Source organism: Taurulus bubalis, assembly GCF_910589615.1.
Source record: "Taurulus bubalis genome assembly, chromosome: 7".
Lineage (NCBI taxonomy): Eukaryota > Metazoa > Chordata > Actinopteri > Perciformes > Cottidae > Taurulus > Taurulus bubalis.
The window spans coordinates 21,302,654-21,326,698 of record NC_136595.1 but is presented as its reverse complement, the minus strand read 5'-3'; the positions used below and the strand labels follow the sequence as shown (position 1 = coordinate 21,326,698).

Below are 24,045 nucleotides of genomic sequence, written 5' to 3'. Positions count from 1 at the left end.
ACCTACTTAATACGCATATAGAGAAAAGGCCAACGCTGGGAGAATAGATGCATTTGTAAATGCAAACGTCTGGGATCAGAGGTTTCTATCGAGACTAGTCTTTTAATCAACTAGTCTTTAAGTAATAAACAACAGTTTTATTAATCAGTCATTATTAAAGGGTCATTTTACAACCCCTTAAAAAAATATTGAGGCAGTTGTTGATTCCAGCTTCTCAAATGTTAATATTTGCTGGAATAAGTCAATCTGGGCTTTTAGAAATAGCAATGGGCATATGGTTACTACTTTCTGAATTTTTAAAGAAAAATGTCAAAATATAAAGACAATCAATTGAGTAAAGAATTGGCAGACTGGGTTGGAATAAACATTTTCAATATTAATTAGATAACAAATCCAGAATCATACAGTATGACATACAGGATAACATATCAATGTCATGCTCCTATCTGAGTCTGAGTGTGTGTTTTGTGTGTATAGTTGACACCAACACACCTGTCTGTCTGTTTGTCTGTGTGTGTGTGTGTGTGTGTGTGTGTTTGCTAAATACCTTGTGTGCTACCGCCTCTGCACGTACGCGTGTGCCTGTTAAATGTGTTGTTCTCTCTGCTCTGTGTGCGTTTCCGTGTGTGTGTACATCAGTAATGTGCTGTAATGGTGTTGGTGGCGAGCGGCGTGCAGACAGCGAGGATCCGTCATGGTGACAAAGGCAGCCTCTGCCGCCGGATGAGCAACGCTCTGACTGATGAGAGCCAAACACTACTCTCTCTCTCTTCCTCTCTGAATTCTCTTGCTCATTTTCACTCTATCGCTCTCTTCTTCCTCTCCATTTATTCCCCACCTCATTCAGTCCGTCCCTCAGACGCCTATCTCTATCTCTCAGAGGCTGTCAGGCCGTCTTTTCTATCACCCCTCCTTCTCTCTCTAGTTATTCCTCTCCTTCTTTCTCTAGCTGTCAGATGTTCTTTTTCTCTCCATTTCAGTCCATCTCTTTATTTCCTGTCTCATTTTACCCACTTGCTATCTTTGTCTCTCTCTATCCGCGTACATGCCTATCTAAATTCAAATTCGCTTTATTCGCGTGAGCATAATGGAGTACAGCCCTGCCAGAGCACCCAGTACAAGGTTTATACTATATGTGTAATAATTCTGAGTAAAAAGTAAAGAAAACAAATGGTGACCACATTACCGCACTATTCAACACGACACACAAAATACACATGACGTTACTATGTATAGGATACTAAACGAAAAGATTAACCAGAATAAAAACATTAATTCGTAACAGCAGTGAGAACTATAAAAGACAAAAAGGGGACAGATTCTGACGGAGTTCAGTATAGTTGTGTGTGTTGTTTTGCTGGTTCCCCCCCGAGGCTTTGACATGTTATGACATAATCTGCTGCTTCAGTGCCAATGTCCCCTAATTGTATAGAACATTTTGAGAGAGTGTGTTGCATTCTTGGTATTTGAGTTTTATTTGGGTAAAGTACTTGATCCTTTACACATTTCTTGGACTCTTTACCTTATAAAAAAAAGATTATAACAAGTTCCAAGCAGTGAAGTATTCCAATTGTTTTATTTTATAGTTTTACTGATGAGAGGAATTGATGTTAACTCCGACCATAATGCATTTATTTAGTCTCATTTATTAAGTATTTAAGGTGTATTTTTTTTCCAATAACACGCATAAAACACAGTATGTCAAAATGGAAATAATTATATTAATATTATTGTATACTTTTCTATTTTGACGCTTTGGCAACATTGTTTTTTCTGAAACTTTAATGGCAATAAAGCCACATTGAATTGAACTGAATTGGATTGAATAAAGGTAATTATAAGGTAATTTACGCACAACTTTGCATTTTTTTTAATCTTTACTCGGTTCCCGGCAAAAACACTTGTGAAACACTGCTTTGAACCATGACTGGGAAAGTCATTTTTCAAAAAAATGTCAAACTTATCCACACCTTTCAAAATGCAACCGCAAGCAAATACATATGACTGTGGCTCAGTGGTGAGCAGGGTCGTCCTTCAATCAGAGGATTGGTGGTTCGATCCCCGGCTAGCCCATGTCGATGTGTCCTTGAGCAAGACACTTAACCCTAAATTGCTCCCGTAGCTGCGCCTACGGTGTATGAACGGTAGATAGTCCTGATGTGGCACCTTGCATGGCAGCTCCTCTCATCAGTGGGTGAATAATTCCTATGTAAAGTGTCTTTGAGTATTCAGAGAAGCACTATATAAAATCAAAGTATTATTATACAACAAATTATTTTTATAACAGAAAAAGTTGCCGTGTCAGTCGAGGCTTTAGATATCAGAAGATCAGAAAATGTTTATACGGGTCGCAGGCAATAGTCTTGATACAGACTGAAGTGTAGCAGGAAGTGTTCTATATCTGACTTATCTCAATCCATCCATCATCCAGCCATCCATCTATCCATCCATCATCCATCATCCATCACCAATCCCTTGTGGTGTCCTTCTGTCTTCTGTCCTTTTATCTTCTTTTCCTCTCCCCATTATACTCTCACTCTCTATCTCTCTTTTACCTCCCTTTGTTTTTATTAATCTACTGTATCATGTTCATCTCTGTCTTCACATGTCTCTTTTCTTCTCTCTCTCTCTTTCATTCTTTCTCTTCTTAGTCATTTATATCAATCATCTTTCTCCTTTTCTTCGTCCTTGTTGAGTGCTATATCTATATTTTCTCCTTTCTCGCGCCCTGTTGAGTTCATCTCCGCTGTGTATTTTACTCTTCTTTCTTCCCATTTCTCTCGTGGACAGACTGATGTGAAAAATGTTTTTCACACACACCCAATGTATTTTGCTCTTTGGAATCTCTTTCACATGTCAAAATGAGCCAATACTTAATGCACTGACAACACACACACAAAACCCTGATTTACAGCACATACAAACATACTTTAGCGAGCTCTTTGTGTTTCCATGTCTGCCTCCAGCCCTCTCAACATGAAAGATATGACATATCTCTTTGTTCTCCCTCCATCTCTCATCAGCCTCTCTCGTCACCTCTCCATCATTACACCTCACCTCAGCCCTCCCCATCTTTTTAAGTTAATTCTTGTCTGTCTCTCCTTATTAATTCCCCTCCGCCCCCCATGCGCCTCTCTGCCATCACTCTCTTTTTCCACTCTCTCCTCTCTAGCATCCTCTTTTCATTTAGTATCTCACTTTTTTCCCACTACACCAACAGCTGAGTGCAACAACCATGGCCCTATTTGAATACAACCTTGCAAGTAACTAAATAGCTCACTTCATCAGCTTTTCCCGGCAAGAGCTCTCCACTTTGGACTAAAATGAAGCGGCTGACTGTATATAACCAGCACGACATTACGGAAAGGAATGCAATAAAGGAATGATGGGAACGCCGCTCTGTAGAGCCGGAGGGAAAACGAGGAGGTTTGGGTTGGCGACAGTAAATGTTGAGGAGCCTTGATGCTGCCACTGAGGATTTCTGTGAGTCAGTGGACTGAATGGAAAGGTGTTCAGTTCACTTCTGTCAAGTTGCATTGACAGCGTTTCATTACATTTGCGATTCATGCATGCATATTTCTGAGGGAAATATTGCCCTTGTTATTCTACTGCATTTATTTGACAGCTGTAGACACTTGATAGTTCACAGATTAAATCTGATAAGGAGTATTTAGTAATTTATTAACAGTAATGTTCAGTAGTTTCCTATTTTATTAAACTCAGGTCTAAAACTAAATAATGATGTAGTCCCGGATCAGATCACAGATCAGATCAGCACAAAGGAAACAAAAAGGAAGCAAATATAACTTTTAGAGATCCCATATCGCGTTATTTATTTATTTATAGACAGCTCTCAGCTGTCTATCAGTCTCAGCCTTAGGACAGCCCAAAACATATTAGGAAGACAATCATTTGCCAGGACTTTACTGGGACAAATCATGAAAAACTCACATACATTTAGTATTTGGAGTTCCTACCAACAAACTACGTTTTGTGTGGCCTGTATAGATCAGAATAATTTAACAAGCTTTTCAGATTTGGCTCCCCTTTCCTATGTCACATGCAGGCTCATAAGAATATAACTCCCCCCACCTGAGTATCTCAACCCACGGATTGAGAACTACCTTTGCAAAGATGCACCCTATTTGGCTCGCAAATCAATCATAGCAGACTGTTTTATTTTCGAGAGACTGTTTTAAAGTGACAGCCATTAAAATTGAGCATTTCAGACAGAATTTGAATACAGGTATATTTAGATAGACAGCATGCGAATGCAATTAAAACACGCAAACACGTTCTAGTAGAAACCCAAAATAAAAAAAGTATTGTCAGGATCCCTGTCTGACCCATTGTGTGTTAAACCTATGTTTCCTCCAAATCTCCTCTCCTCTTGTGTCTGTTTGTCCCCTGATTGTTTTGTATGCCATGTGCTCAGTGTTTGTGTTCTCGGTCCCGCCTCCTGACACCTCCCAAGGCTGCAGCCTTGATTGGCACACAGCTGCGGACAATCTGGCTCATCACCTGCAGTATATTAACCCTGGTCCTGCAGGCCTGGGTTGTCAGTCGGTTTCATCTTTTGCCCCGGTAGTCACCGCCACGCTGTAAGTTCTCTGCCCATGGACTTAACTCTGTGTTCTCTCCGGCCTAGAGGTGACTGTACTCACACCGTAGCCTGCCTGCCTCCGGTGTTGAGCCTCCAGACTCACACCGCAACCTGCACGCCTTGCCTTCCTCCGGTGTCGAGCCACGGGACTCTCATCACCCAGCACCACCCGTGGCGGACCACGGTCTCCCCACACATCCTTGGGCTCCAATAAATACTGTTTCCATTCACTGATGTCTCGCAGATCTGCATTTGGGTCCTAATATTGTGCTCCCGTAACAAGTATGAACCTAAAAATTAGCATATGTCCCATTAAAAGCAGAGTCATTCAGTCTAAAGACTCTCAGGACTTTAATCACCAACAGGTGACAAGAAGCAAAGCCCGAAATGCTACTAAAGTCAATTTCAACATCACACAGAAAATGTTTTCCAGCAAGAAGAAATGTACTCTTTTAATTGTACAATCAATCTGCTCCACGATTAATTGGTCCAGCCAGGGTTTCCTTTGAAGAGGCAGAAAGGAGATGACTAAGTGACTGAAAAGTCGGGACAGTTGTCCTGTGGGTGTAGAGCGAGACAGCAGTGACGTGACAATTGTCCTGTCTGTGCAGTCTGGACAGCACTCTTGTGACAATGCTCTCTGAGTCTGGACTGCTGTGTACAACAACAACTGTGCCTTGTCTGTGGAAGAGTAAATGTAGTATTGTATGTACGCATTGATAACAGTTGGACTAGCAGTGCTGTTTAGTATTCACATAGAAGGTGAATGCTTCAAAAGCATGTTCAAGTATAATCCATAGACCATATCGAAAAATAAAGTATAATAGGTTACACTGCGAAATTGTATTGTGTCATTCAGACTTTTGCAGTAGTAACAGGTTACTGCTCTACACTAGGCTATTGTAACAGCTGCAGTATGATTGTAGACTGCAGCATAGTAATAACAGCACTGTGTGTGCAGTTGAAATTGCAGTGGTACAATATGTGTTTTATCTGTTGTAGTCAGTTTTTTTTTTTAATAGGTTCATCCTCTCTTAACTGCCTGCCCCACCCCCCAACCTCCCATTACAGCCCCCCATGCCCGCCGTTCTGTTTTATATAATCCCTCTGTTGTGTCACTGCGTTCTCATTCAGCCCGCTGTGTTAGATCTCCTGTCTATGTGGGTTGTATGTGTGTGCAGCAGATTGCAAGGCGCATGTGGTGCGTGTGCGTGTGTGTGTGTTCGTGCTAAGCCTGGCAGAGGGGCACTAAGCCAACTAGCTGATGTCGCTAACCAAGAACACACAGCACTGCCCACCCAATGAGCAGGGAAAGAGATGTGTGTGTGTGTGTGTGTGTGTGTGTGTGTGTGTGGGCTACTTGTTTCCAACAGAAATGGGATACGATATAAATGTCAAAAAAATTATAATATGCGTACATAGGGGTGTTCCCTACTACGAATTGACATAGTCAAATCTGATTGGTCGAGTGTTGCCCATTGTAGAATGATTGTTGAATCATGTTTATGTTTTTTTTTTTCTTCCTTTTTGTTGCTCATGGATTGACAACGTTTGTTGTGTATGGAGGTAAGCACGTATTATTGAAACAAAGTGGAGGAGACAAACGGACAGAACAGGGTTTCTGAGCCCGCTTGCTTCTCGTGGTCGTAAACACAACTTGCGGCCCTAATTCAATCCGCCCTGCAGTTGTTGATGTCTCTACGTCTCCGGGGCGCAGCTGCAAAATCTGTTGTACTTGGCATAAGGAAGAACTACAGAGTGTTACTCTCAGCTCCGGCAGCTGTGGTACGCAACGGCGCTCAAAAGCCTTCTCGTTGTTGACCATTGGGTTTCGTTTCCGGCAGTGAAATTGGCGTCCCAAAAGAATTAGCGCGGAGGATGTTATGGATGAGGATCGTTTACAGTGTACGTTTTACAGTGACTTGGATATTCAGCCGTATTCCGGCAAAGAGAGGCCGCTCAAGGCTGCAACAGCAAACGCCGACTGGTGGTGCCGATGCTCAACGCGCCCTCCGTTTAAAACAGAGACGGAATCAGTCTGCTGTGATGATCGTCAGCGTGGGCAGTTTTTATTGGATTCCGACGACGACGACAACACAGAGAGAGCGAGGCGTGTGTGTGTTGCATGACAAGTTGCTCCTCACTGTGACAGAGACTTGCTGGAGACTTTCTTCAGGACTACGAAGATAAACTAGAAAAGAAAATCCAGATTTTGGGGCGGATTTTGTCATTTGATTTTGCTTAATTAATGGTCCGCTGCTCAGTGGGCAGCTGGCACAGCAGAGCGAAACAACAGGTGGAAGACGGCGTGTCGAAACGGCGTTTTTCCAAATCCTAACTCTGTGAACTAAGGATTCATTATGTCTAAACCAGAGTTGCTGATTGTTGGAACAGGGGAAAAGACTAATAAGTTTGGAGACTGTGTTTTGGTCCAGTTTTAATCAAGTGTGTTTTACGATGAGGTGACAAGGCAATTGATCCTCTATGAGCCAGCTTTGACCGCCTCAACAGTCATTAAGGAAACCGTCCTACCTAGTTGGAAAAATAGACACAACTTCTCAGTGCCGTGGAGTCCGAAGGCAAACAGTCAAGTTGACCTGTTTAATCATCATTGGGCCCTATTCTTCAGTTCTATAAGAAACACTATTAACGAATAAACATTCAATATTCTCAATACTCACATCGACCTAACCATGTCCAAATACAACAACCATCCTTTGCTGCTGAAGTTAATGTCTCTTATCCCATAATCCAATTACAGATATAACTTAATCAACTTTTAGTTTGTTTTGTTATGCTTTGTTTTGTCCGTCTGAGCCTTAAACCTACATGACCACAAATACATTGCTAATACTTAACTGTAAATACTTAACTGTATTAGTTAGGTGGCAATTGCATATTGTGAATATCACCATGTAAATAATAACTTTGACCAAACAGCGTATATCTAATTGAGGCGAATAAATCGTTTCCGATTTGTAAAGTAACCTTTGTCTCCAATATTTAAAAAAATAACACATGCATACACAATGAGAGATGTGCAACAGAGTTTAAATCTCACTTCCTGCGTATTTCATCTCTCCATTTTTTGCCTGCTTTCAGGCTCGTTATGTCAGTTCAGCGGGCGGGTTACTTTAGATAAACAAGGGTAAGTCTTGATCACAATATAACGTTCCAATCTTTGGAACATGAACCATATCTAAAGTCTATCTGCAGCTAATAACACACAGCAATGTCATCATCAGGGCAAGGCAGAAAAAAACATCCCCGCATTTCTCCCGATGAGCTACTCACTCTCGCTCTCTCTCTTTCTCCCTCTCCCTCTCTCTCTTGGTTTCTTTCTTCCTTGACTCTCGTGTTTCCCTCCTCTTTCCACTCTTCAGGGAGTGTTTGCTCTTTCGTTACCCCCTCCTTCGCTCCACCCCTGTGGTGTTGGGAGAGTGTCAGACGACGGTGCCAGATTCTCTCTCTCTCTCTCTTTCTCTCTCTCTCTCTCTCTCTCTATCTCCAATACATTCTGCGAAGAACGCTGGCAGACTTTAAAAATTAGCTTCAGGAAGTAGGTCTAATCCAAGGTGATTTATCTAAATGGGACATTTGTGTGCGTGTGTGTGTGCGTGTGTGTGTGCGTGTGTGTGTGCGTGTGTGTGTGTGTGTGTGTGCTGCATACATGTGTGTAGGCAGCTTGTGTTTACTCTTGCATGCATTATTTGTGGATGTGAGTGTGTGGGGGTGGATGTGTGTAGAAACCTTAACAAAAGCATTGTTCATCGGTGTCTCTCGGGTGAGCTTGTCTCTTTCATCTGCCCGCCCACACACACAAACGCGCGCACACACATACCACTGTTGTTAAAACATGTATTAGCATGCTGCGCTAACCCACATCAGAGGTTAGGTTAGCAGGCTCTGACTTCTCCATTGTATCCTGTCAGCGGGTGACGACTAAATCAGTCACGGCAGACATTCAGCCCCACTGCAGCTTCTCTTGCAGCCAGTTTCGTCAGAGGGAGCGCCAGCTATGACTGCATAGAACTGACCTTGAATTTGAGGCGGCTTATATTATAAACACATAGAACCAGTCCATCTTTATGAACTCTCCTGTCCTGTTTGCGTCTCCTGCTCCAGACAGTTCAGACAGGTTTAAGACTCTTAAAACAGACTCAACCCATCCCTACATCTGGCCCTGCTTAAATCCCCTGGCCAACTCCCACTATCGCATGGCAGAGCCACGTTTAGCTTAGCAAGGAGCAATCCCTGTTCACACTCTGAGCCTCCTCCTTCCTGTTATCTTACATTCGCCTCATTTTCCCCTCTTTTTCTCCCATTCTCTGTCAAGCCCTCCTCCATCTCCTTTCCTCCACCATACTCGTATACAAAAGTGCATCCTTCTTGTCTTTGCCGTTTCTTCTCCCTTTCCTTTCTCCCTCTTTTCCAATGTCCTTGTTCTCTTTTCGTTTTACTTTTTTCTGCCAATGCCCTTGTGCCCTTCTCTCTCCAACATATTTCTCTTTCATCTCGGTCTGTTATGCTCACTCCTTTTTCTCTCTAGCTCTCTCTCTTCACTTCCATTATTACTTCTATTCTCTCCCTTCAATTTGTTCCACTCTCCTTCCCTTTCCCTAACCCCTCCCTTCCCCCTTTCTCAAGCAGTCTGTGACTGTAATGTTGCTGAAGAGAACACAGTGTGTCAGCCTGAATCAGACAGATGAGCTGGGAGCGGAGTAAGAGGCTGAGAGCACCGCATTAATCCACACACACACACACACACACACACACACACACACACACACACACACACACACACACACACACACACACACTTCATCTCTCTGCCTGAGGGGCTGCACTGAACGGACGACACACACACATGCTCGCTATGTTCCAACAAATGACCGCATGGCAGGCATGAGACAAAACACTGAGGCCATGATACGACCCTGATACAGGCTTCAAGATACAACATTCAGGCAATTTTATAAAAAAAAAAATATTGATTTAAAGGAGAAATCAAACTAAGTATTTGTGCTACTGTGTTGAGCCATTTTTGACTAGCAACAAATTGCTCTTTCTGAATGTGAGAAGGTTTAAACAAGGGGGATTTATTTTGTAATATTTAGTCATAATATCAATATTATACTACAAAGTTGCATTTATATATATATATATTTATAGAGTGGATTAAGACAATTGTGATGAAGCAACAGCAGGTAAAGAACTGCAGGTAATTATTATGCATGTTGTAACTTTGATGCTTGCACATCTTGCAATAAGGATCAGAGGCCTTTCACTGAGGCTTTACTGTCTATTGGAGCTGTCACTTTTTCAAGAAAGAAGAAAAATAACACGGCATGTCTTTTAAATCGATTTGATCACAGACCACGTTGCCTAATCCTCAACTACATTGTGGAATCCTAAACCACATCAGTTCTTCAGCGATGCCTCTGATGCCTCACTTGAATGATGTGTTAACCGGGTCAGGACCTCTGAACCAATGCCCACGTCTCAAATTTGTTCAAAGACTTTAAATTAAACGAAATGGCAATTCATTCAGGTTAATAGGCTACTGGAATGTGACTTCTGGTTTCATTGTTGTGGTCTTGCTCCTGGAAGGCAGTTTATTTATTTTTTTAAAGGCAGCTATCAGTCTTAGCTTCATTAATAATTTGTCAAATCCAAAATGCGTCCACAGATCACTACTCGTTTGGTATTATGATTGTTCACTGTAAATTGTGAATTTGGTCAGATCCATTGCCGACTGAATATAATTTAGCTCGTGTTTCAATTTCAGATAAAAAGTGACAGCCTTATTGTCTACCCTCTCCCTGCTCAACAACGCACATAAATATCATGCGTTTCATCTTGTCATTATTTTGTATCATGAAATTTGATGAGACCATATTTTGTCTCTTGCCGGCAGCATGGCCGTTCATTAACACAAGACCCCTGCAGCGCCTCTGTATCTCACTTTAACACACGCACGCACAAACACACACACACACACACACACACACACACACACACACACACTCTAATGGAGAGGCCACCTAATGTGATTCCTGACTGTGCGCTGTCACCCTCCAGCACACATGTCTCTTTTATACAGTCCACTCCCCCATAAGAGGTTTGTCTTGTGTTTGACAGTAGGAAGGAGACGATAGCTGCAGAACAGTCAAAAAGGTTTCTGAAGACAATATATGAAGAAAATAATGACATTTAGAAAACCAGGACAGCAACTGAACTACAACATATATAAATGTAAAACCTTCAGTCATAAGGCTATCAGCAAAGTTTTCTTAAATGGTCTTAAACAGTCCACTACATCTAGGCAGTGAGGAAAGAAGGGACAAAAAAAAAAAGATTGACATACCATAATGGTGTTTTTGGATCACTTTGGGAGTTTTATGATGCAAGACAGACGTCTTATCTCGGCTTCTATCACATTCCACTGAGCCTTGTGTATCTGCTCTTTGCAAGATTCAACCTCAGGCCAGCAGGGGTGAACACAGCTCTCCAGGCGGGAGACTTGCTTGCACTTTGCGTTAGCATGTGACCGACACATCTACGCCCCCTGACTAGCCAGGGCTACAATGCAACCTTATTTAAAAATACCCAGAGGAATTCCAGGAGAGCAGTGAAATCTGAGAGCCATGAATTATAAATACAACAGGAGGAGAAAAGCAAGACGCCTCAAGTCACACACACTCAATGTGTGTGACTTGATGTTTGTGCATGTGTGTTTGCAGCTATGGTTAAAGTTTCACACGGCAATGTCTTTCTGCACATACAAAGAAATGAGGCAGTCTAGTAGAGCAGCCAACATAAAATATTCCATCCAAAAAGATACAGAGAACGGGTCTGCCAAACATACAAATGCACTCTCCCAAACCTGGCTCTGCTGTTTCACTGTAGCAACACTCCACAGACAGGAGTTAATTTGACTTACCTATTGCCAGCTATAGAATTAAAGTGGCAAATGTGAGGGAAAAACAAACTTTACGACTTTTAAAAGTTCCATCCCATAAGGAGAGATATCCGACAGCAGAGTAAAACTAAAACCACCTCTTTGCTTTAACATGAAACATCTGCAAAAAACATAAAAAGTGTGATTTAAATGACTGTTCGATAAAATAACTGCTTGTGGTTCTTGCCACATAAATAACACGTCACATAACATTTCTGGAAGCACCTGAACTATCTTAACATTTTGATGTAAAAGAATGGATATAATCGAATTCATCAGATTTTAAGGTATTTGCCTCCGAGGACGCTTAACAATAATATTTCCCTTGTAAGCGAGTTATGACAAGAATGACTGATGATCAGAAAAAGACAACATTGACCCAGTACCTACAAAAACTCAAACTTCCTCTGATGAAAATACAAAAAGATAGAGACTGCATCCAAACACAACAACATCTGACACCCAGATCTCCCAGTGAAGGGGTTTGATGTACCAGGATGGGACTCTGTGGCTCAGTAACAACTTCACACTACTTCCTCATTTGCTCCCTAAGGCTGAGAAAGGTCACCGCCACTTTAACGTAAACATGTTGGCGCCTGCTAGTGTGCTGTTCTTCTGTGGGCGGACATTCTCTCCAAATAATCAAAAATCACAAAAAAACTAATTTAAAGATTGAAGAAAAAACATAGTTTCTAAATTGTCATAACTTCTTGGGTATAAAAGCGTTGAAATATAAAACCCACATGCATCTGCCCTGTATCCCCATGTATAACCATCTCCCTGCTTCCCAACCCCTCACCCTTGTATTTAAAGAGCTTAAAACTGATGAATAGTAAAGGCAGGAGCAGTGCAGCGTGGTGAGCAGAGCCCCAGCCTGTGGAAACAGGCCTCAGTGTGGATGACAGGCCTAACGAGCTAAATATAGCCTTCTGGGTTATCTCCTCTGTGGGCGCAGCGAGTCTGTTGTTGCTTCACATTATTTACGTGTCTGTGCGTGCAACCTTTCTCTCTCTTTTTCTCTCCCTCTTTCTATCATTTCACGCCCCCCCCACACAAACACATCGCTATCTCTTTCTTTTGGACTCTGTGTTGCATACTCTCCTTTCTCTGTCTCTCTCTCTCTCTCTCTCTCTCTCTCTTTCATCCCTTCGCAGCATCTTTTTTTCATCCTCCATTTCTCCTCTTTGCATTTCTGTCCCCTGGTATCTCTCTTTCTCATTTAGTCTCTCTCATTCCTTTTCAGCATTCACTTTCCACTCTCTCGTTCCCTCTGCTGTATCTCTCATTTGCCTCTATCACTCTCTCCCTCTCCTCTTTTATTCTCTTTCTCTCTGCCTCCCTTTGTACACCCCCATCAGCAGCTCCCTGATTTTTTATTTTTCTGTCTGACACTCGCTGAGTCTTTTTTCTCTCAAGCTATCTTTCCCTTTGAGCCTCTTTTTCACTTCCCTCCCTCTCATTTTCTCTCCCTCTTTTCCTCCCTCCTTTTCTTGGGCATGCCTATGAAGTAGCGTAGCACTGTGTTTTTTCAAATACTATAGCCTGGAGTACTAACCATCTGCCATGCTAACCTATATGGATGTGTCATCTGCACCTGCAGCTCCCTGACCTCCTGCCATAGTCCTTAAGCTCAGTGTTGAACTTAAATACAACACATAACAGACGATAGATACTCTTGTAGCGTTTCTCTCCCCCTTGGTTTACCAATGGCGCAGTGTGTTCACAAAGACCATGACATTTAATATGCACAAAGTTTGATCAAATGTCATCCATTGCCCCGGTTTCCCACCACACCTATTGGATAAGATCGAGTGGTGAGGATATACAATGAAGAAGGTTGATGGTTTTCTGGACTGTTTGTTCCACAGTCATTCTGTGAAACCACAGCTAAAATGGGAAGTGCCTGAGATTAGGGAAGTGGGTGTTTTAGTCTGTGGGTTTCAGAGGTTTGCTTCTATTTTTTTTACCACTTTGAAAAGCAAAGCAAGGATATTTGTATTAAATGAGTTCACTTTAGTCCTTCTGTTTTTTTAACAGACCAATTGAGGATCTGTGTGTTTATGCAACTGCCAGAAAATGCAATAACTTCAAGATGTAATAAAGACGTCCATGTATTGGGTTGTGGATGCAACTCGGAGATTATGTTGTTATTTAACGCTACTACGTTGCAGTCCGTGTGGACAGAAGCGGTAGTGTTTCCGAGCATCAGATTCCCTTTAGAAAACCTGAACCTGGGCCTCCAGCAGCAAAGTGTCCACTCCCAGCAGGGACAGGCGGAGCAAAGTGTGCTGGTCGCTGCCCGAGGCCTCGCTGGTCTGAGCTGAAGGTGTTTCTGGTGAACCTACGCGCTTTAAATCATTTCGTCAAGTTTTCTTGGGGAATTGAACCCGATGACAGGCATTAAGAATAACTTTCTTCCCACAAAAGTTGAGCAATCTCGCTTTAACTGCTGTAACTACTACAATGTATAAGAAGTAAGGGGGCGACTGTGGCTCAGTGGCATGCCCTACATTCAATCAGAGGATTGGTGGTTGGAGCCCTAGCCCCGCTAGTCTATGTCGATTTGTCCTTGAGCAAGACAGTTAACCCCAAATTGCTCCCCGTTGCTGTGTCTACGGTGTAAAAAGCAAAAATGTAAGTTGCTTTGGATAAAAGCGTCAGCTAAATGAAATGAAATGTAAAAGAAAAACTACCCAACCATTGGCATTATTATTGTCAATAACAGTAAAAATAAAAAACTTTTGCAAAGTAGTTAGTTAACAGTTTGCTTCATTACACAGTTATCCTATTTGAATATTGATCTTGTTTTGACACGTTTTGGTTTTATTAGTCACTGGGATTAGTTGAAGCCTGAGAAATAAAGATCTTGAATGGAAGGTCCCCATAATAAAAACAGGAAAACAAATGTGTGTGTGTGCATGTGTAAGTGTAGATGAATGAATGTGTGTATGTTGTGTCTCCTGTGTGTTTGTGTGTGAGTGTTTTATCTGTTTATCTTCGGCCTGTCTGTCTGTGTGCTCCCAAATTCATTTGTCTGTCTGCCAGTTTCCCTGTCTTCATGCTCGCTTTTCATTCTCACACTCAGTCTATCTGTCAGTCTATCTGCCTGTCTGTCTCTCTCTCTCTCTCTCTCTCTCTCTCTCTCTCTCTCCTTTTCTGTCTGTCTATCCATCTGTGTGTCTATCTAGCTTACGGCCCTGATCCCGCCTGCTCTCCCAGGTTTATGAAATGCGAGCAGCTTAGCAGATGGTGCATATCGTATTCTGGTCGGCTCTGTGCGGGTTTTGTACCACAGACGAAGGCTTACGATACATGTGAGCCTTTAGTCGCACAGACACACCGACGCAGAGGGAGCTCAGGCTGTTAGCGCACGAGAGAAAACAGAGAGAGGAAGAAGAGACAGACAGACTGAGTCTGAAGGAGGGAAAAAATGAAAAGAGATATAGAAAAGACAAATGCGTTGCAGAGAGAGAGGTATGAGTGAGCATAACAAATACTGTGCAAGAAACACAGGAACAGCACATGTAATACTGGTTGTGTACTGGTTTAGTAACTTGAAACTTCCAACTTGAACTTGGAAATGTAAAACTGTATTCCATTACAGATATTCAAGATTATGTACCACTGCAAATAATGCGTTTTTAAACAACGGCCATTTATAAGAGGTATTAATGAGTATAAAATTGTTTTTAGCCTACTGGATGTTTCAATCATAGTCCTTTCAATATTGTTTAAATATCATAATCTGTTTGTGGGTTTTGAAAATATGTCTTTTGCCTCGCCATTCCTTTGTACATCTGTTATATAAACAGATATACAACGGAATGAAATGAGAAGTTTAAACAGAGAAATGACAGGGAATGAGCGGACATCTTGAGAGGAACACAGGAGGAACACTAAACAATGTCAATCCAGCTGTTTAAAAGCACAACTGCCCTGATTGTAATTCCTATATAAGAACCCATCAGACTCTTTTCAGAGTTTCTGAGTGGCACAGTCAGACCAACAAATCACCGTAGAGCTCTGGTAACGGTCTGATTGGACTCACCATGATGTAGTGCCTTTGCATCTCAGTCTTCTCACTGGCCAGCTTCTCACACTCCAGTTTCAGGCTGCAAGAGGACGAAAAAGGACACACACAGATTAAATGGTGTATTTGCATCCAAGTAAAGAAACTACAATTTCCACAGGACTTGAATATTGCAGAGGTCACACAGAGTTTAAGGCTGTGAAAGGATACCAAAAAAGTATTCTTAGCCACACAGTCGGGCTACCTATTACTGCTAAAAGTGACACTGAAAAATATCACCTTCGTGCTAGCAACTGCCAGCAGGGTGTGTCGTATTCACCACTGCAATTCATCACACCTCCATGTGGGTTAGCGTGACAAGTCCCTCTGTGTTTTGTATGTCTAGTTATATACGTCATTTGGCCATTGGTGGGTTTGTTAGAGTTCTGCTCCTGAGCCCAATAGGTCCTGACAAAGTATCATATTTCATGTCGGGTTTGTGCATTTTTATTGTGTTTTGCTTTTTTCTTGCATGAGGTTACTTATATCAAAGTACTCACATGTGTTTAACGTGCATTGCATTAGTCGATAATGGATGAAATAGGACAAAACTTGCAAACTAATCAAAATGTGCTTGTTACTCAGGAAAGGTTTAATAACTATGGAAACAAAATACGGTCAAAAGTACTGTACCTTTGTATCACCATAACTAACTGTGTTTTGGTCAAAGAAATCCAATGTTTGAAATTGTGAAAAATAAGATCTGTGTGAAGATTTGTCGCTGTGCATCACATTTTGTGAACAAATAAAAAACATTTGCACAAACAATTTCCAATGTGGGAGTGCATAAAGAGGACTTGCACAAACGTTTGTAGTTAAACATCAAAGACTTGCAGATACACATCAGGTTTGCAGTTACACATCTATCCGTTTGTCACTCAGAAATAAATTGCATGTTCACAGCTACAAATCTAAACTATTTGGGCTAATCTTTTTAATTAGTTTACAAAATGTCATGAACAGCTTCAGATGTCCTGAGGGAATCTGTTCAGATATTTATATTGACATGTAAACATTTTAAATCATTAAACGCGCACTTTAATGTGTTCATATTCACAGATTCAGATATGGTAATACACCGCTACAATACTTCTGACCATATTTTGTTTCCTTACATTACGGGTACATAATTAACATTATTTATCTGTTCCACAAGGCAACAGTAGCCTTCTCAGGCCAATATTCAGTAAAGGTGGCATGGAGCTTGATATTTACTTTAAATGGTAAGTCAGATGGTTTATTAATATGAAAAAGTATAGTGTCATTCGGGAAATTGTAGTTTTGTAGTGTTGTTGCAAACTAACTAACAAATTAAAAGTGCCCGTGAATAGATCTTTGTGCGTGTGTGTGTGTGTGTGTGTTTGTTTTAGTGTGTCACAAAGAACCACCAGTCCAATGCATAGCTGTAAAGTAGTGCTGCTGTATCGCAGCAGGCTGTTCAGTCTGCCCACTGAGGTGTGAGCAAGAGGCTGGATGGTGTATTTCTCTTCGCCAAAGTCACCTCTGGTCAGCCATAGGAAAAACACAACCATCAGTGACCTCCAGCTGGAGAACATTTAAAAAAACAGACCTAAACTAAACTTCATGACATTTCCTTTGATGGGAACTACAATCTCAGTTTTCCACAACTTCTACTGTAACAAAGTGTGATGGCAAGAGCAATGAGTACAAATAATTAAAGATATGATGAAAATAAAGATTTTTATTTTATTAATACTAAAGGAGAAACTGGAAATCTCTGCAGCACTAAAAAAGACAGTGATTATATAAAAGAGTATTTGTGGTACCACCGATGAAGTGCATGTAGATTAAAGTCATGATCCCTTATTGATTTCCCGAATTACTGTGAAGGTGTACCTATTACAATAGAGGCAATGTGTAGAAGTAGGCAAAAATGATGAGTTGTTTTTTGTTCAGACTGGATTCACTTTGAAGAGCTGCAGCTCACTATCACTCGGCAGTATGTTCTATTCAGTGTTTTAATAAATAAATAAAGATGAAAGGAAAGCACTTGCATGCTGACATATTGTGTTTACTGGTTCATTTATTGATGAAAACCCTGACTTCCATAGAATGACAACGTATAGTTCCTATAGACCGTTTCAATAGAATTGCATTGCTAGGCAACAGATTGACTTCATGTTTACTTCTTGTCAGTTCATGTCATTCACAAACACTGAATGTTTACATTTACAACTGTGAAATGGTCTATAATTATTACATTTAGTGTAGAGAATATACAATATAAAAAAAACGTATGAAAAAGTGACTCTTCATACCAGTACTTCTTGATTAGAAAGACCTGAACTATGATAACCGTTGAAATTTGTGATGAAAATGTGGACATACAGCATGTGTATATGTCTTTATGTGTGCAATGTAATATTGTCTGTGTACCTGTGATACTGTGCCTGGAGGAACTGGAATTCCTCCTTGATACGGTCCAGAGTTTCCAGGACTGTGAACTTGAAAGACTGGCCGGGTTGTAAGGGAACCTGCGTAGAAAAAGAAGGAGAGAGCAACAAGATGAAAAACTGATACTGAGGTGTGTGTGTGTGTGTGTGTGTGTGTGTGTGTGTGTGTGTGTGTGTGTGTCTGTGTGTGTGTGTGTGTGTGTGTGTGTCAGGGAGCACAGCAAGGGGAGAAAAAAGCCAAGATGAAAGTGAGAGGGAAGGTCACTTCCCCTTCCCACACATCATAAAGCCGTGTCCTCTCTCTCTCTCTGTTCTCCTCCTCCTCTAATGACTCTCTTCCTTCCCTCCACAACCCCCATCCTTTCTTCCTCTGCTCTCCCTCTCTTCCACATTACCATCCTCTCCACTCTGCCAGGTTGCTAATGTATTCCAGCCTACAAAGAGCTGAGAAGGGAGGAAACGTCAAATGAATAACTTATAGGGAATCACAGCACCGTCTCTCACCTACTAAAAGCTAAAGAAGGCCCAACAAAATAAGCAGCTCCCTGGGGTCCACTCCCTTACCTCCACCACCAGCCCTCCATGTCCGTCTAAAGCGCTTTCGACAGCCGCCCTCTTCCTCGATAATCTTGATGAAGTTTCAGAAACGAGGGGAACTGATTTTTGATGCCGTTCATGTTTGGGAATGGGGCTTAGTTTGTAGTCCGGAAAATCAGAGTGAGCAGAAGTGGTTGTGGGTTTTTTGTGGATTCTCAGAGGAGATTTTTATGTAAGAAGTATCTTCTCCCAATTTAGATTAGCGGATTTTCCCTGCAAGTGTGGGACTCCCGCTGTTAGCCCCGAGGAGGATGCAGACTACCGGGTGTCTCTGCCACTTCTTTTTACTCACTCCTTATCACCTGTCAGCGATCAGCCTAAATATGAGTACTGAGGTTCACCCTATCCCGCCTTCATCAGACCTCCCTCGGACACTTAGCAAAGACAAGGACATCTCATTAGCGTCCCACCCTGCAAATGCTCTCCACTGTATGATTAGTGCACCCTGCCAAATCCAAAGCACCAAAGCTGAGGACAGGACCCTGATCCCGGCAGTAACGGGCAAGTGATTCTTCCTCTGTGCAACCCAGAAGCTAAATTATGAATCCCGCCATGGCAAAGGCATGATCTGCATGAAGGCATGATTACCTTCATTATGATAATTTTGTGGGAGGGCTGTGGAGGGACGCCTGAAGGGATGGGCTGTCAGTGTTGCCGACTTGGCAACTTTCTCGCTAGATTTAGCACCTTTTGGATCTAGTGATGCTCGCTACTTTCATTGGAAAATCATTTGCAACACTGACGTTAAGTTTCCTTTCACCATTATTTAGGGACACAAACAAAATGAGGCTTTGATATGAGCTGAGATCGGCATGTGTTTTGGTTGGAAGTGATGTAGGAAAGTATGTAGCTTTACAATTATATAATACCTGTGAAACTGTCAACTCAAGTACCTTAAGTCACAAAACAAATGAAGTGAGTTTTTCTACTTAGTAACCCGAGCCAACTATAAATCCATCCATTCACCCATTTGTTCATCTGTTCACACATCCGTCCAAACCGAGCGGCACAGTGCAGCGGCAACAGTGCAGCTGGGTGGCTATCGGCCTGCAGCTACGGCTAAAAGATTGCCGGTTTCAGTGGCGGGGCTTCATTAGTCTAGACAAGCACAATTCAATTAGATTTCAATTAGTCCGACGATGGAGGTCAGGGACGCGGTGGGTTCCCCAGTAATTAATCCACGGAGCCGAGCTGAGCTGAGCTAAACTGAGCTGAGGCAGGCATAGCAGGGACATCTAGATGGCTGGATAGACACTATACACACAAACCATCTGTGTGTGTGTGTGTGGGTGGGTGGGTGTGTGTGTGAGGGTGGGTGGAAGGAAGGGGTGGAGGGCAGAGGGTGGGTTGTGGGGGGTGTCTGCCAACAGATCCCCACTGACCTTGATTCACACCACACACACTCAGTGAGGGAGGGGAGGAGGACGGGAAAAATAGTGATCTGGCACACACGGATACAAACACACACGCCCACGTAGTCATGAGCGCACTGAAAAACACACAAACAAACAAACAGACACATGACTGCACATGCAGATTCAGTCAGAGAACACGCAAACCCACAGTGAGAGGGACAGCCGGGATGGAGGGATGGATTGATGAGAGGGGGAAAAGACGAAAGACAGATAGATACTCATCTGACAGACAGAAGGATGGATGGACTGAGGGATGGAGGGAGTGATAGACTAGTCTGACATCTTTACAGAGGAGTGAAAGAACGAGCAGAGAGACAGATGATGAAAGAGCGGCATGGCTGCTGACTGAGAGAGATAGCCAGCTATTCATCCGTCTGACACCGAGGGGATGGGAAGAAGAGAGACGGGGGTGGGAGAGGGAGGGAGAGAGAGAGAGATAGAGAGAGAGAGAGAGAGAGAGATAAATGCCACCTTTGCTGTAGTCAACACAGCCTAGTCGCTCTACCCTGTGCACTGTCCATCCGTCTGTGGTAATACTGCTCCCACCATCTGCTGCCATGAAAACATGAACACACAGACACACACTCACGCGGATGCACACAGATAAAGTGCTGCTGGCGGGTTACATCAGCAGCACTAAGTCATATAACAAAGCCCATAGTCACAGATCAGGATTATACAAGGGATCTGCGAGTGACAACCGTTGGTGTCAACATGGCGTCCTCTGTAGTGTGCAGATGAGAGACATTAGAATGTCTTTCATCTGCGAGACAAAACTCCAAAATGTCTTTCTTTTGAATCACCAATTGCCCCTTTTCAAATGAGTTTCATGGACCCAAGAGCAGTAAAACTTCTTATGAGCAGAAAGAAAATGGAAAGTACAGATAAGGTCCTCGGGCATGAGGAGAAATATTCACTGCCTGTGCTGAGCTCTGCCTATCAGAATAAAGAGCTGAGTATGGAAAACGGGTATTAAATGAGTTAATGCTTGTTAGTAATAACAGGAGACTCTGTGTCTTGCTCATGGACACTTCAGCAGGTAAAACGGAGTTATCTAAGGGGAGAAATGTGCATCCTTCTGCAGTGTTTACCGAGACGGAGGCATCATAAAGTCATGCCGTATGTACACCAGAACTAACATTTGTTGTTGGAGTGCGTCTGTGTATCTGGTCTCTCCTGTATTGTGACAGATGGCGGCCCAGACGGTTAGGGGTCCAATAGTGCGTCACGATGGGCCAAAAAACAACCTACCGCCTGTGTTGTTGTTGTTGTTGTGTGTGTGTGTGTGTGTGTGTGTGTGTGTGTGTGTGTGTGTGTGTGTGTGTGTGTATGTGTGTGTGCCATAGCATCCAGCATAGGGGATCCTGAAACCTAAAACTGATCCAGTTAATCTAGTTGGAGGAGGGGGTGTCACTTGTGCGCAACAAAAACACACACACACACACACTCATATATACACCATGTGGGACGGCAGTCAATCTCAATTTGGCCGAGCTGGCACGGGCAAGCAGAGAATTAGGAAGGATTAGCTTCTGGGGGTTGGGGGGCAAAAGGAGGTGGGGCGGGATGAAGTGCATTGCTCTGTATCACATAACAGGATGGAGGTGGGAGCCACTGGCCGTAACATCACCTGTATGTCTGTATGTCTGTCTGTCTGTCTGTCTGTCTGTCCTGTCACAGGTTTGATTGTACTGACAATATATCAATATATGTGACGTGATAACATGCAAACACATTGATATGATCAAATCAGGAAAGGATACTAGACATCAGATGGTCAAGATCATGGCTGGTTATGGCACCTTGACCAAAACCTTTAAAACAAGGTAATGTAGATAATTTGACATTAAGCCTCATAATTAAATACAATATGTTTTGCATGTTCTTTTTTTTGTTTGTTAAAAAAACATTTAAAAAGAAATGAAACATTGGCTTATGCTATATAACCAAAGTCATATTCAGCAGCTGTGACTAGTCAGCGTTACTGCTCAGAACATTATAACCTTCGTAGGTTTCTGGACGAGATATTCAAAGTTTGAAAATTGCCCCAGTCAGTGTACTGCTTGAATCTAACTTGCTCATCCCAAATGTTTTGCAGAAGATGTAATATGCAACCTTGAGAAGTCACCTCTTCGCCTCAATTAGCATTTGCAAATGACGTTCATGCAGTGACTTGCATTTCTTATTTTTAGTCCACACTGTTTTCCCCTCTCTCTGAATGTTCAGGTCAGTCTGGTTCTATCTGACCATCAGTCTGTCTGTCTGTCTGTCTGTCTGTCTCTCTGTCTGTATCTCTGTCTGTCTGTCCATCACAGGGAAGTCCTCTGTTCAAGCAGCTGCCTGTCTTTCAACCACTTGAAGCGGCTGCACAAGAGAGAAAACAACTGTGAAACAGATGCAGGTCTGGGAGTGATTGGGACAGAAATTATTCTGTCTGTCTGCTTGTCTTCTCTCTCTCGATCTGTTTAGCCGCTGGCGCACTTTCCATCAACACATGAGTGTTCACACGGCATAAGCAGGCATGCCTATGCATGGATGGATTCATTTGAACAAAACACCCACAAACAACATTTTTTTTTCCTTTCTTGTGCCCTCTCACATGCCGCTGCGTCTCATTCCTCCCTCCCTTTTCTCTCCTTTTGTTCTTTACTTCTCCTTCTTAGCCCCTTTGTTCTTCCTTTTTGCCTGTGTCTCTCTGAGACATGCAGAGACACATTGAGATAGCGCATGAAATAATAATTGGCTGGTGAAATATTTAGGAAAAAAGCACATGAATAGATGAGAAACACCGAGTGTGTCAGTGCCCCTTGTGTACGTCTGTGTGTTTGTGTCTGCTGAAGTGAACAGCAATGAGCATAAGCAACAGCTCACTGGTTTCAGACTGTGTGTGGATGAGAGCTGCGGGGAATGGAAGTTACATATCATCCATCTCTTTAAGACGCCCTCACATTTTTTTTTCTGCATTTCTACAGACCTCTCAAAAGGTTTTTGATAACTTGGAGAGAGCCAGCAGCAGAAGCTCATTTAGAGTTAGTGGCCCTCTTGTTGCGTTCACTTATTCTGCCAGCTAGTCAGTCAGTCCTTCAGTTTGACAATTAAATTGGCAGCCAACCAGCCAGTAAATAAAAAAATCCGTCAAGTCAGTCGGCCCCGTCAATCAGCATGCCAGTCAGTGTGCCATTTAAACAGCCAGCAAGTTAGCCAGTCAGCCATTCAGAGAGCTCGTTGGTTAACGCTGCAGCTCACCAGTCAGCCACTAAGCCAGCGGTGGATTACAAATCAGGGAAAGATTGGCAGCCAAAAGAGGCTCTGGACTCCATCCAAGCCTCGCTCTCATCGTTTCTTTTAATGACAAAGAAGAGAACACAGGATTTGGGGATAGAAAATGGCCCGTTTCCTTTAATCAGAGAGCAGACTTAATCTGGGTGGCTGCTGATGTCTGACAAGAAGTTGTTGGTTGCTTGTACGACTTTGTGCTTGTTCTGCGGGTCGTCGCTCTACAGCTGCGTTGTTGTTGTTACTTGACTTTTTGCCATTTTACCGGGTTGCCTTTGCAATGCTGAATGAAATTAAATGTAAACAGGACGAGGACAAAGGACCGGAGGGGAGAATGTCATCCGTGGGAGGTGACAGCAATCCGCTCCACTGTTTACCGTACATGGCTTCATTACAGCCACAAATGTTGGGGGAAAACAAACTGCCCTACACAGCTAGGTGCCAAAAAAAACAAAAAAAGGTCCAGTGTATACGGAAAAGCAAACAGTGCTGGTCCAAAGAAATGTATATAGACACGTTCACAAGCACTGACACAATTCAGTTACACTAATACGTTTAGCATGTCCGACCACTAAAACTACAAAATCTACTTGTGAATTCAACATTATGAACATTAAAACACAGAAAAAAATTACTTTAAGACACACGTCCAAAACACTATGAGTGGCTCTGCCCTCATTAATGGAGCATATGTGATGTCTGTGGACACA

At 42.5% G+C, this 24,045-nt stretch overlaps 1 protein-coding gene across 1 annotated transcript in view; it reads right to left on the bottom strand.

The window, feature by feature from the left end:
• Nucleotides 1–24,045, bottom strand: part of tle2b (TLE family member 2, transcriptional corepressor b) — a 69,477-nt gene that overhangs the window by 41,549 nt on the left and 3,883 nt on the right. Inside the window, exons 2-3 of the mRNA XM_079220409.1 lie at nucleotides 18,031–18,128; nucleotides 15,613–15,676 (exon numbers count right to left, since the gene is read on the bottom strand). Of these exons, the coding sequence (XP_079076535.1) occupies nucleotides 15,613–15,676; nucleotides 18,031–18,128 (162 nt within the window). The remainder of the gene's footprint in view (nucleotides 1–15,612; nucleotides 15,677–18,030; nucleotides 18,129–24,045) is intronic.